Below are 13,791 nucleotides of genomic sequence, written 5' to 3'. Positions count from 1 at the left end.
AGATCTGATCCAAAACAGAGCAGGGTGTAAATTCATAAAGAAATAATTGTCTCTGATTTAAACACCAGGTGCGTAGATGTACTTATTCTCAAATGAAATTAAAGGAATTAAATTCTTTCATAACAAGACACTTTTATTCTGGAATAGAAGCATCTGCATATGAAATTAATCAAGGATAGCTAAAGCCACAATAAGGTCTCAGGCTACTGATTGTAAATGAAAACAGTAAATTCATCTCCCTCTTGCAGCTTCTTGCTGCATGGCACACTAGATCCCCCTGGATAAGTATTCCTGTAAGTAAAGACTAGTCCCTGCATGTCTGTGAACACCTCATGATAATACTTCAGTGAGATGGATGGGAATCAATATTTTTCATCTTTGCAGCTTGGGGCCAGCGAGCAGCACATTGGGCAGGGATGTCAGACAGCACACGACTCGACACGCAGGGAGGGGCACGGCACAGCACTGACCTGGAAACAAATCTTTAGCTAGTAGATATCAGGTCCTGCACCATTCGAGCTTCCTTGAGGGAGGAGGGAAAAAGCACATAATTAAAATAGAGGCTTCCTAAAGTATCCTTATAGGAATCGGATATAAATTTGGCTACAGTTTAGATTGAGCTGGAGAAATTCGAGCCTCCGTGTCTCATAATGAAGGGTTTAGAGCCAGGATTAGATACTGCTAGATCTAAAAATCTGATAGGAAGTACTGATTTAATATAAATGAATCCATTAATCTAAGTTAGATATCCTCTGCTCCTCTGCAGCCAGAACAGAATGCATATTTGTGATCTAGATAATTTTACAGAAACGTGACTAGGTGCTTTCGCCTGAAGAAGAACAAACTGTGTCAGTGGGTAGGTAACACACTGCTTTAATATTAGCAAAAATGGGATCACTGCAAGAGTTTGTATACTGACTAGAGAGCGGAGCATCATTTTCTAGTCAGGACTGAGGACCGAGAAAGGAAACAAGGGGTGTTATTTGCAGCTATAGAGGAAGCAAAACAAAAGAGGTATTAAACAGAGTAATGAGCAAATCAATACAATTATAAAAATTAACCTTAATTCTACAAAGAGATAAGATATAAGTTAATTCCCTATTGTGGCAGTTTCTCAGTTTTTATAGAAACAAAGATAAAGAACAGTAAGGTGTGCATATACAGAATAATTCATCTTGGTACTTTTAGACATGGGGTTCTCTACTGCCTGGACAACTCACTGTTCTTCATCCTATTTTAAAAGGAGCACTTACCTAGAATTCATGTAGGAGAACTTGCCAGCCCTATTCCAAGCTAGGCTTTCTGAAGAAAATTAAAACTGTTTTTCTTGGTAATTCTTCTTTTGCATATCATCTACATTGATTTGGCTTTTTGCAAAATTAAATTAGAGAGCCAATAGAGACAGGGCAGAAGCAAAGGCAGCCAAATTTAAGTCCATGCTCAGACCGTTTCGGAACTTCAGTGCCAGCGAAGCAATCACAGTTATCACAAATTACCCAAGAATATCCAGCTTGATTCTTCTAATTGCTTTAACAATAAAAATCAATGGTTAGAACTCTAAAGTATAAAGGAAACATAATAAGATAGATAAAATAGATACAAGCGTGAAATTACTGGAGCCAGAAAGTGGATCAACAAAAGTGGAATGGGGCATATTTGATACCACCATTAGTTGATACTTGCCCCCTAGAAGGAACATTGGTTATCTTTTAAAACATTTATTCATAAGACCTAGGCAATATTGTCAGCATCTTCAGACCATATCTCCATTTTATCACGGATTCTGTGCCCTAGCTGTTTCTCATTCTTAAACAAAATGTTAGCCTTCCAGTGGATCTTACCTGCACCAAACCAGAATTTAACAATGTGGTTTTTGCTTTCCTACAAGAATAGCTTGATTCCCTGTTATAAAAGTGCACTTAGAGTACATAGTACCAATCAATAAACAAACTCAGTATTGCATTTTTCATTACAAGAAAGCTTTCTCAATTGATCTGAAGAAAAAAACGTAAACCTTGTAACTTCATGAGGTTCACAGCGAATGACAGCAGAACACCTTCAAGGCACTGGTCCTCCTACCCTGGCTGTGGTCACATTTAGCAGCAGAGCAGCCATCCATAACCGACAGCTTTCTTTGACAGAAAGAGCCAGTCAATATTTACATTCCTCATGAACATACAAAAGAGCATCAGGGTACTTGAGAAATTAGCCCTTGATTGCCACTTGGAAGGCATCATCAGAAAGTCAAATCACTTCAGCACCTCCAACAACAGAACTGCTTTCATTCTTGAAACTCAAGATCTCTCACAGATGTGTCAAGGTCTTTTGCGTGGGAGGGGGAGAAGTCTGAAGGGCATAATGGGTGCTAAAAATCACTCTATGAGGGTTTTATTATTTAAAATGTCAAAAGATAAGGGAAGCATGTGGTCAGCTCCTGCTCTCTTTCTTGCTGAAGTGGCAGACAGAAATCTGAGGGTTAGAAATGGGCACTCTCAGGCTCCCGAGCCAGCCATAGCGAATACTGGTAGGGGTTCTCAATGCAGAACAGAGAGGGCTTTACTGTAATATGCATTGATCACTCGAGTTGGGGGATGCAGATGCAGTAGTTCAGTTCAGCTCTCAAGTTCCCCAAATGTCACCACATAGAAGAGCCTTAAATCTTGGCTTAGAAATGACAAAACACCCAGTGCCTTTCCAAGTGAGATCTCAGCTCCTCTCATTTCCTGCACACAATAGCATTATTCAGCCACTGAAGTTTCCACTTAGCTTGCATTTATGCCAAGTACTTTTAATTGCAAAGGAAAAGGATGTTAAGCTCCCCTATTTGTTTCTTTCTAATTCATAAGGGACACAGCAGGGCTGGTAAAAGTTATAGGTTAAGGGTTGCTCCCTGCACCCCATCTCACTTAGCAGACTGGCACCCCCCTCACAAACCCCCTTTGCTGCCTCACAAACAGTGGTTACCCACCTGCAAAGGCAGGAGAATTTATGTTGTCATTTGTAAGACAACAAAAAAGTGAATCATAGTCAACTTAGTAGCAAACAAGCATCAGGGAAGTCTGAATGGTATCTAAGCCCCTCAAGGCATCCATTATAACCGAAGTTCAGAGCCACCTTGACCAACACAGGTCTCATTTGAGAATGGACATGCTCGTACTCACCCAATACACGTACAGACAGCATCGAACTCCAAGAACTCATCAGAACAATACAGAGTAGCAGCTTTGACTGAAGCAAAATGCTGCACAGCAAGGAATGAAATAACTGGAAAAACAGATGCTTAATTTCTACTTATTTTTGGAAACGCTGTTCCTAAGACATCTTTTAGACAAGGGGTGAAAAACTGCTGAATGCTGCTTAGTAAATAATACATGAACCACAGCCACATCTATGGACTATAGGGTGGCACTTAATACAGCCTAATGAAAGTTATTTTTCTTTTGATCAATCCATAAAAGGTCTAAAATAATGTTTCTGTATGGGTTTTGTTCCTTTTATGCAAGATCTTGCTGAACTACCTTGTCTGAGACAAAAGGATTAAGTGAACTGAAGTGGTGTTTTGGGCTTGGTAGTGTCTGAAGAAGTATCTTCACCCCACCTCTTCAGCCTTGGGAAAAGAGACTTATTAGCCAATTACCATGCAAATGAACCAAAATATAAATTAAATGCTACATCCTAACATAGTTTGATGGCCTTGGGAGCAAGAATTTAGTTAATCTTAATGGACTGTAGTTCTATCAAAAAATATAGTTTATTAACAAGCACATACAATAAATTGCACCACTAACTTTAAATAAAACATCTAGCAAGCTCACCTTCAACTGTTTGACATTTGGTTAATACAGAGCAAAGAAAGCAATACACATATGCTTTCAACAGACACAGAACAAACTCAGTTGCAATCCAAGTTCAAGTTGTAATCCAAAGAAGGGCACATAAAAGCAAAAGCAATGAAGACTTCACATGAACCTTGCCATTTCTTTCTACCAGACCTTTGGTCTCTTACAAAATAGGTCTGTAATACCAAAAGTAATAAAAACTCTGGATTCAATTTACTCAGCCTCTCCCATCACAAGTTAACTCTAACATTTTGCAACAACGTGAATAGCATTAAAAGGGAGGCAAGAAGTAAAGAGAGTTATGTCTTGGAATTACATAAATTCAGCTGCAGAGTGAGGCTGCCGAGCAGCAGGCACGGACTCCAGTGTCACTGTCCCAGTTTTTGCAAGAAATACAAAGATAGTAAAACACATTCTTCTCTCTCATCAATTACAACTTGATCCTCCACTGACATCAAGGCAAAAGTTCTTCTATTATCAGTGGTACAGATGGGGCCACACTGGCCTGCAAAAAAAAAAAAGCCATCCTCTCTAGTGAAAGGTTTGTCACTCTCCAGTCTTCAGCGTGGCTGTGATGCCAGTAAAACCTGACACGCTGTCACCACACCGGTGTTACAACAGTCTCGTCCTCCCTTCATGCCAGAAAAAGGGATTCAGCAGAATTTGATATAGAAAAATTGAAGCCAACTTGGCAATAAACTGCTCTGCTCAATTTAAGATCTTAACCTCACCACAATGAAGTAAATAGAAGGTTTGTAATAAATTTCAGTAGGAGCCCAAGAGATTTAACAGCCCAAAACAGAAAAATACGCACTTCTTGATATTGGAGCTTGTTCTTTGCACAGGAAAGGACATTTGTGTTTCTGATCCTCCGCGAAAGTAACAGGAAGGTTCCAAGAAAAGTGCTCCAGAAGTAACAGTGTCCACAGTAAAACCGCTCAAGAAGTATTTTTAAACAAAGACAGATTCCTCGGTTTCCTTTATGGCAGAACAAAAAGCTCTTTCTATAAGCAGTAGGGTCCCAATTTTAATAACATGGTGCCTGCTATCACAACATAAAACAAAAATTATGCCTGTGCTCCCTCATCACATTAGGAGTTCATCTTCACTCAGAAAAATTTTACAGCAATATTGATGGGTTAAACACTTAATTCCTTTCATTTCTCTCCTGCAACTTTCTCTCTATCATGCCTAGGAAAAAAAAATGGAAACCTCTCCTGCTCCCAGCCTAAGCAAAGAGTTAAGATATACTTTTATGACAAAAAGCCTTTAAAACGGGTCATTGTTTTCAACTGCTGGAGATAGATTTTTTGCAGTACAAGGAAAAATTTATCTCCATGTGAACTAACCCAACAAACAAGAGCAAGCAACCAAAATTACCTAGAAATAAACACATTAAAGAGAAGTCTAAGTATTGTGACAACTCATATTGAAAAACAAGTGATGCACAGTTCAATAAGCAACAAGCTCCCTTTCCCCTCTGCCGCTCGCATAGTTGGCTCTCATGTCAGCTAGTTATGAAATATCTTACAGCAGAACAACTTGAGAAAAATTTGGACAAGTGAGAATGGAATTATTTTAATCTAAAACAATATCACCCAAAGTTACAAATGAATACAAACACTGTCCATATAAAAAAATTTAAAAAACCCTAGAGAAACAGTAATTTAAGCTGCATTTTCAGTCTATACATTGGTTTTCCTCTTCCTTTTGTTATAAAAAATAGGGTATAACATTTTAGCTTCAATTGTGTTGAAGTCATTTATTCATTGAACATTCCACTCTCGAAATATCATCCATTAAAATGTTAAAGATTCATCCTGCTTATAGAACAGACTAGAATGTCTTCTTAACTGCACTTGTAGAAAGAATAAAGTGACTGATATGAACTCAACAAAAATAAATAGATATGGGAAGAAGAAAGAAAATAAAAATTAAATAATTTAAAAAAACAATAAAATTAAGCTCCACTCTGACTCTTAATAAAACCAATGCTAAGGCCATTTAAAAAAAAAGATTTAACTCCAAAATACTGTTCACAGCCTGAACTCGGAAGTAAACTGCGTTTTCAAGCCTCTAAGTTGCTACAAAGAGGGGACAAATAAACTTTGAATGAAACATCTCCTTCAAAGACAGAAGAAACCACAGTAAAAATAATACTGAAAATTCCTGATCCAAGTATCGTATCAAAAATTAGTATTTGTTAGGCTACCATGTTTCTCTTACCATCCAACAAAACAAACTGATTCTGTATTAACTTGCACATTTCTGATACAGGCATAGCTGTACACAGGCAATTTACATCTTCAGCTGAGTGGTGGTACTAAAGGAAAGGAAAATATTCACTTTGCTGCTTCAGCAGTAAACCCCCCTGCAGGGGGAAGGGCTGCTGAGGACACCAACATTGAAACAAATCAGTGAAATGAGTCAGAAAACCTATACTACGTCTGCCTGGATGTGGCTCTTTCACCTACTGCAAAGCAGATTTAATAAATGGGGTTTGTTTCAGAAAGTTTCACAATTCTTAAACAGTAGATGATACTTGCATTCCTGAAGGATTAAGTTCAACATTTCTTAATGCTAATTCAACTCTCTAAAACCAACCCAATAAAATCAGCAAAGCTTTTACAAGTAACAAGCACAACCTAAAAATTCTACCCTCAAAAACTGCCTTTTTGGTACTCTTAAGCTCTTAAGATACTCTATTTATTGAAGAGATGCCAGGAATCCTGCAGCGGGAACAAATGCTTCTTTGGCAAAAGGAAAACATTTCAATGCCTCCTCCCTTCAAAGTATGCACACCTCACCACAACATATGCTAATATACTACCAAATAAGTGTCTTTATCTTGCCATTTTTATAACAGTTTCATTCGTATCTATTTCAGCTTGTAACTAACTACCACAGAGTAGCACACTGTGCTAAATCAACACATAGTTTACACCTAAGAAATAGAAAATAAAAAAAGAACACGTTGTATTAAACTACATATATATATATTTTCCAAAACAAATCAAGAGGGACTAATTTTGTATAAACCACTTCAGTGTAAAGAGAATTTTAAGTCATGCAGACATTTTGGGCCTTCTTTCCATCCTCAGTCCTTTATTTAAAATGAACAAGATCCATCAAAAAACGATTCCCACAAATACGATCATGAGTGGAGATTTGTGCTAAATTTACCATTAATGTACCAAAAAAAGAGAAATTACAGCCCTTTTTTGAAGATATCTATGTGCGCAAATACACCTATGCATGGACATATACATCCCTCCCCATACCAGAATTCCAGCCTTCTCCAAGGTTAACACACTCCACTGACACACTTCCACACATCAGCCAAATGCTGAGTCTAGAAAAAGACAAAGATCAATTCTTTGCAGATCTATAGTCTGCAATGGTATAAATATAATATAGATAAATATTGACAATCATCTTACTATTTTCTTCATGTGAAAATTGTACTTAAATTGTCTTCCTCCTGAAGAACTCGAAGAACGAAAAAGGAAAGCGTTTTTAGCAATCAAAACCTCAACTAATGAAAATAAAGAAAAGACACCCTCAAACAAGCTGGAGCAAGACAATTTCAGTGTAGACATCAGTACCAGCCTTCCTTACCAAAACAGGATCTTTAGTCTCCAGACATATCCTAGTTACTCCAGTTAAATCACTGAAGCTCCTAATGATACCAGAAAGAAAGATCTGCTTTTAATATGTGGATTTAAATAGCACAGTTGACTGTGAAAGGCTTGGTATATAACTGGGATAACTCTGCTGGGGAAAGTATTGTGAGAGAAAATAAAGCTAAATTCTATGGGAAAGTCACTGGGATTGAGGGTTTCTGTAGACTTAAATCTATGAATCTGAATCCAGGTATAGGGATGACGAGGATGAGGGGCTGAATAAGTGAAAACTGACTTGTCATAACTGGACCTTTTTCTTTTCCCCCTTCAGAGGAATGAAAACTGCCTCAAATAATGCAATGGGTCAACCTGACGACAGGCACATTTGAAAACTACTGGAAATCTTGACGTCAGAGCTTGTGAATTTGTTTGGTTTGTATGCTGTCTTGGAGGAGAGAGAAGTTAATATTTTTAAAAGCTTGGTATTTACACTTCTGTAAAGTTTCTGCAGTTCATCCAAATTCGATAGGGCAGGATTTAAGTGCCTCTTAGTGTTCCCGACGGGGCACTTCTGCTGCTTTGGCACACGCGCACACACACAGTACTCCAAGTACCAATGGGATACAAGGTCTAATGCAGCTTTAAACTGGCAGCACTCCTGAGTAGCTTTAAATGTTTATCAACTCAGTAGGTCAAAAGTCTGCAGACACTGGGTGGAGCAGCAGTATGCCACAAAACTAACAGTTGTCCTCCTAGAAAAGAAAAAAAGAGGGGAGGGGGGAACAGTTGTCAGTAAAGATTAAAGCTCCTGGCCTGGTTCCACAGCAGACAATATGCTGATAACAGAGAGGATTAGCCAATCCTGACACTTCAGAAAAAGATGGTTCATTTGCTCTATGTGAGTGGCTGATAGAAAGGCAGGGAAACACTGCAGGGGTTTTCAAAAACCTTCCTGGTTTCTTACGTATTGGGTTTAAAGCAGAAGCATGTGGTTTTTCTTTCTGCGGAGGGTGTGGCTGAGTGTTACAGCCAGCAGGTTTAACAGCAAACAGGAAAATAGCTGGGTAATTCTCTGCTTCAGCTTTGCTCCTCTGTTTCTTAAATTACTGCATGTAGGCATGAAATACCTGAAGCACAGTGTCCTTTGATTCCGCTGAGTGAACAAACCGGGCCACTATCTGCAGAAAGGACAATTGACAGGCAGCGTTCTCGCATTCTGCCAGGTATTACAGCAGGGGTAGCAACGTGAAAGCATGACACTGGCCTGACTGGGCTCACTGTGACCCTTCTCCTGCCCCGATCCTGGCAGGGACCTAGATATCTGCTTTAAAAATGTTAAGACCTGTTTTTTACTAACCCAGAAATCACACTTAACCCAGCGCTCATGCCATCTGTGCTTTTTCAGATACAGAAATCCCGTTCAACACTTAACCATCCTTTCCTATAAGAGGATATAGAATGCAATACAGGCAGAAATTACTGGCATGGATTTGGCATGTGTGAATTAGTGCTGTTGAAATGTTCAGGATTCCTGCCCTGTGTATTTCCATGGTCACTATAAGCTCTTTACAACAGAAACTCTGTCCTTTGGATCTTCCTAAATCAGCTATCACACCTCTACAATTCCACATACTCTTACTACGCCAAGTGCACAAGTTACAGAGATAAGGATGACGGGCTATCCTGTTTAGATCTCATTTTCTGTGGATTTGCATCAAACGTCGGCTACTTAAGCCTGTATTCATTACGGCATTTTGCAGAACACAGTACATTGTTGCCTAAGGGAGGGTGTGATAACCATCTTTTAAACAAGTAAAAATTTCAGCAAATGTATTTTAGAATGTTAATATATAGTGTTCTTGCAAAATAGCCTTAGAATATGTTTTTGTTGAGTCATAACATCAATAATTGCTAAAGGTGTCTACTTACATGTCTATCATCTCATAACTAAGTTTTACAATGAGCAATGCTTAGCAATTAATTAGAAAGTAGGCGGCTCTAGTCCAAATTCTCCCATTGTTGGATTATTTCAAATAATATAAGGATTTAGTGACCAGCAAGTAGTTTTCCATCACTCCTTTTAAACTTCACACTGTTCTAACGGAGCTCAATACTTGCAAGCAATTCTTTATAGCATAAGATCTGATGCCACCCTGAACATAACGACTGTAATGTGGAAGCAATTTATTTTACTCAATATGAAATCCATTGAATTGCAACATACGACTGGACTGTAACAGAATGACAAGTTCAAGTATGCAATCTCTACAATCAGATCTTTCTAAGAAAGATGGTTTTTCCAAAATAGCATTCATGCAGCCATTTGGCTGCTGTCCAGATCTGGCATACCTAAGTTGTTTTCATTTCATAAATTGGAATTGCTTGCAAATCAGATACCTCTGATGCCACGAACTCACAGGAAAATAAGCTGTAATACAGCTGTGGAAAATAGGTACCATCAATGTGAATCATCAGTTAATGTCTTGTTTTTTCTTTAAGATTTTCCCACTGAAAAGCACTTTCTTATTTTTACAGAAGATAACTATCAAATCAAGGGATGTCAGCAGGACAAGAACCAAGTGGCATTCTTATGCATTATATATACCAACAAGTAACTTCAGAAACGTTGTTTTATAAAACAACTTACTTTTCTGCTTCCCACATTTAAGCAGATGCTTTATAACTAATGGCTTGACAGAAAGTCTAAAAAGAACCTGAGCTCCTGTTTGCTTAACTCCAAGTGACTTTTCTTTAAACCTTCTTTATTAGGTCTCAAACAGTACTATAGTTTTGTCCGGGCAGAACCAGTTGTAATCTCTCTTATGACGATTTCCCATTGCAGAAAGCGGATTTGTTGATATTACGGTTCATGGCAGGCTACAGTATCAGCTCAGACTAATAGGGGTTAGAAAAAGAATCACTACAAAACGATCAGTGCTCACCTTAGAGGTATTTTTAATCTTTATCTACATGTGGGCAATATTCCCTGAACCATATCCCAGTTTTGAGTCCCTTCTATAACTGTACTATCCAGCAAATCAGGAAGTCTGTGTAGGCTCGTTTACTTGACCTGTGAATCCTGCAGACGCACTCGACTGCTATAACCATAAAAACAGACATATTTTTAAAAAGATGCATTGCTACAAAATGCATGTTACAATGCAAGAATATTTCCTCAGCACCTCTCAAGTTAATTAGCGTGAAAAGAAAAACAAGATCACTTTCCCACAGAATATTTTAATTAAGCTCTAGCTTTAGAGCTTTTTTTCTGCCGTTAATCCTACAGCATTTTTATTTGGTGGTGAAATTGAGATGATCAGGGGAAGTGTTGGTGTTAGGCAGTACTTCCTTCCTGAGGCACAGAAGTGCCGTGCATGTGCTGCACTGCCGCAAACAAGTCAATCCCGTCATATCAAACCCCTTCACTATTTTACAGTGGTCTGAAACAGGGAAGCGTGACAGCCCTTGTTAAAGTCTAACAGCAGTGTAGTGGTTGTCTGGTAAACAAAAGATTTGTCAACTTTTATACACAATCATAGGACAGGGGCTTTAGATCTGAAAGGCTGCTAAGTAAAAAGAAATCCTTAAGTATATCCTTTGTTCCATAAGGTGTTTTTCTTCCTAAATGAAACCCCAGTGTAATTTCCTGCATAATTACCCTTGATGCAATCCTGCCATTGGAGTTTCCCTTAAGGGAAAGAGCTTTGGGTAGACAATGGTAAACATGGGCTGGCTGCAGCGGTGGCAGTGTCCCAAGGGACAGTGCAGCAATTCCAAGAGGCTTTTGGGTAGTGAGATTGGAGTCAGAAAGTTCAAATCTGCAGAAGAAAAGAAACAATAAAAGGCTTGTAACAAAACAATTGCAGGATAAAGTCAAACTCAACAAATATAATCCATGAACAATTCAGAAAATCAGCTGTCTCACGTTCCTAAGACATTATGGAAAGAACAGCAAGGTAATACAGACTACCACAATTAGGGCAAAACACAAGGTGCTTTCCAGGTATAAGTTAAAAAAGGTAAATGTACGAGTTCAGTATCTGTGAGCATAAGATTAACTGGGCCCAAATACTCAGGTGAAAAAATTATAGCTCAGGCAAATAATAAAACAAAGTAACAGATCATAAAGCATTTTTAGACCCAAAGATGATCTACACAGCTATTTAGTAATTAATAACAATACAAAATTCTCAAAACGACATCAGTAGTAGTATACTAAGATATTTCATCAACCAATCCAGTAGGATAGCTAAAATCCTTGAACTCCAGCATCAGCTAAAAGAGATCTGAAATATTTAAGATTTCTTGAAATATGGTCCAATCCACCATAATTCCCAAAGTTCCAATCAAAGAGACCACTCTAAAAAGATCAATACAATCGAAATCTCTTAAGTGTGCCCTCCCCAGCTTAAAAGATGCCATCATTTTCACCAAAAGGGAATCCGAGGTTGTTTCATGGGAAAGAGCAATGATTTTCTCAGGCTTGGCCCAAGCCACGTGGTGTTTCATAAATTAAAACCAACATGCTAATCTCTATCATGAAAGTGAGAGGCAGCCAAGACAGGTGAATGAGTTTAGGTGCTGAGTAATCAAGACAAGATGCAGTTTCTGATAAATCAGTTTTGTGATATCGCGCTAGTTTCAGCTTTCAAACACAGTAAGGTTTAACCCCATACACAATGTAGAACAAACATGATTACTAGTACATCTGTGTCAGAAAGAAAAGGTCACATTCTGTACCCAAGTGAAGACTGAGGAAAAGTAGCCCAGTGGCTTCTGTCATACTTACCTAGCAGTAGTTAAGTACTTAACAGCACCCTTGAAACTGCAAATTTAGGCAATCGGTGATAGATTAAATCTGTTACTTTAATCTATGTGCCATCTGCTTCCCCAACAAACCATTATCTTAGACCTGCCTAAACCATGCATTACTCCTGCCTCACTGAAATGTGGGTGTCACTAGTGGTAAAGCAGGTAGTCTTTAATAAGGTCACTCAGAATAAGAATATATATGTGTGTGTGTGCGCGTGCTTAAGCGTACACAAGTGTATATAAAGGCTACACGGTGCAGTGTAGCAAGCTAGTAGTAGGCAAGATAATAAAAAAAAGCTTCACCATCTCTTTTAGGTTCTGCACTTTGGTTGCAACTAGATATAATCCTCACAGCCCTGTATAAACCAGCTACAAACCACGTCTTAAACTGATTTTGCAATGCTATCATGCTGTTCCCAAACCAAATTTCCTCAGCATCCATATTCACAAAGTCATATTGCAGAAATTACTGTGCAAGTCACTACTGGGTGAGAAAAGTAGTTACTGATGATTTAAAAGATCTTTTAGCTGATGTTCTCAAATGCCTTTTCAAAGACTACAATTTTGCAAATCAAAATGAAACAACATCCGTTACTGTGTGAGTTTGGTGCAGCTGACATCCTGATACTAAATCAACTCAAAAAATCCCCTCTCCCCTTCACATGCAGAAATATAAAACCCACACAACTGCAAACTGGTCAATGAATATGTTCTCTCTGTCAGTAAATACATTCTCCACAAAGCAGTGCTGTTCCTATAGGCACAGGCTTATACCCCACCCCTCAACCTGAAGCTTCTTCCCTTTAGTCTATTTGCTGCAGAGCTCCTTGTATGCTTTTCCTGGCAAAGTAATAATTCAGCAGTTACAATCTCCTCCAGTGGCCATGGTACAAGTGACCCTTACCATGACCTCTAATCTTCCCATTGTAAGTCTCTACCCTTCTGCCTTCTGCTTTCATCTCTAAAGCTGACAAATTCCCAAGATGCTCTGAATTGAGGAGATGCACAATAGATCTAAATCTGACAAATCTGAATCTGCAGGTTATCATCAGATATTGCTAACTCATGTGACTGCATGATGCATAACCAGATGAGCCAAGGGCCACTTTAGAGCAAAGACTCTGAATTGGGGCAGAACTAAAACAGCTCAGCTGTCACGTTGTACTGAAATGGCCAAGGGCCTTAAGTATAACAAGTCTGCCAGTTTAGGAGTGTGCTGCCTGGCAAGAAGCTGCATTGTTGGCTGATGCATCTCATCTTGCCTCAGGAACTGTACTTCTCGTCTCCAATTTCCATTAAAGAGTTTCTCCTGCAAAAAGCTTCCATCTTTATACAGTCCTCAAGAAAGAAACCATTTGTAAGCATCACTCGACCTTAGAAATAGTCTTTGGATATCTGTTTTTTTGATATTGGACATATTTGTTCTAATAGAGCATTTCAAATGTAATTTCATTAAATAAATTAATCCTTCTCCAGAAAACCACTTTCACTCTTTCTGTAATCTGAAGAATGCAGAA

At 38.5% G+C, this 13,791-nt stretch overlaps 1 protein-coding gene across 6 annotated transcripts in view; it reads right to left on the bottom strand.

The window, feature by feature from the left end:
• Nucleotides 1–3,022: 3,022 nt before the first annotated feature.
• LRRC28 (leucine rich repeat containing 28) overlaps nt 3,023–13,791 on the bottom strand; it is a 54,622-nt gene continuing 43,853 nt past the window's right edge. For 2 of the 6 annotated variants that reach the window (XM_054077747.1, XM_054077748.1), the window contains 2 exons: nt 11,121–11,280; nt 3,027–8,214 (listed from right to left, as the gene is read on the bottom strand). In XM_054077747.1, the coding sequence (XP_053933722.1) occupies nt 8,142–8,214; nt 11,121–11,280 (233 nt within the window). In that variant the 3' untranslated portion in view covers nt 3,027–8,141. Of the gene's footprint in view, nt 8,215–10,404; nt 10,561–11,120; nt 11,281–13,791 lie in introns of all 6 variants that reach the window. The other 4 variants (XR_008451877.1, XM_054077745.1, XM_054077746.1 and 1 more) reach the window with 4 other exon arrangements.

The sequence above is a fragment of the Cuculus canorus genome, chromosome 12 (assembly GCF_017976375.1).
Source record: "Cuculus canorus isolate bCucCan1 chromosome 12, bCucCan1.pri, whole genome shotgun sequence".
NCBI lineage: Eukaryota > Metazoa > Chordata > Aves > Cuculiformes > Cuculidae > Cuculus > Cuculus canorus.
This window is presented reverse-complemented; position numbering and strand designations above follow the sequence as displayed.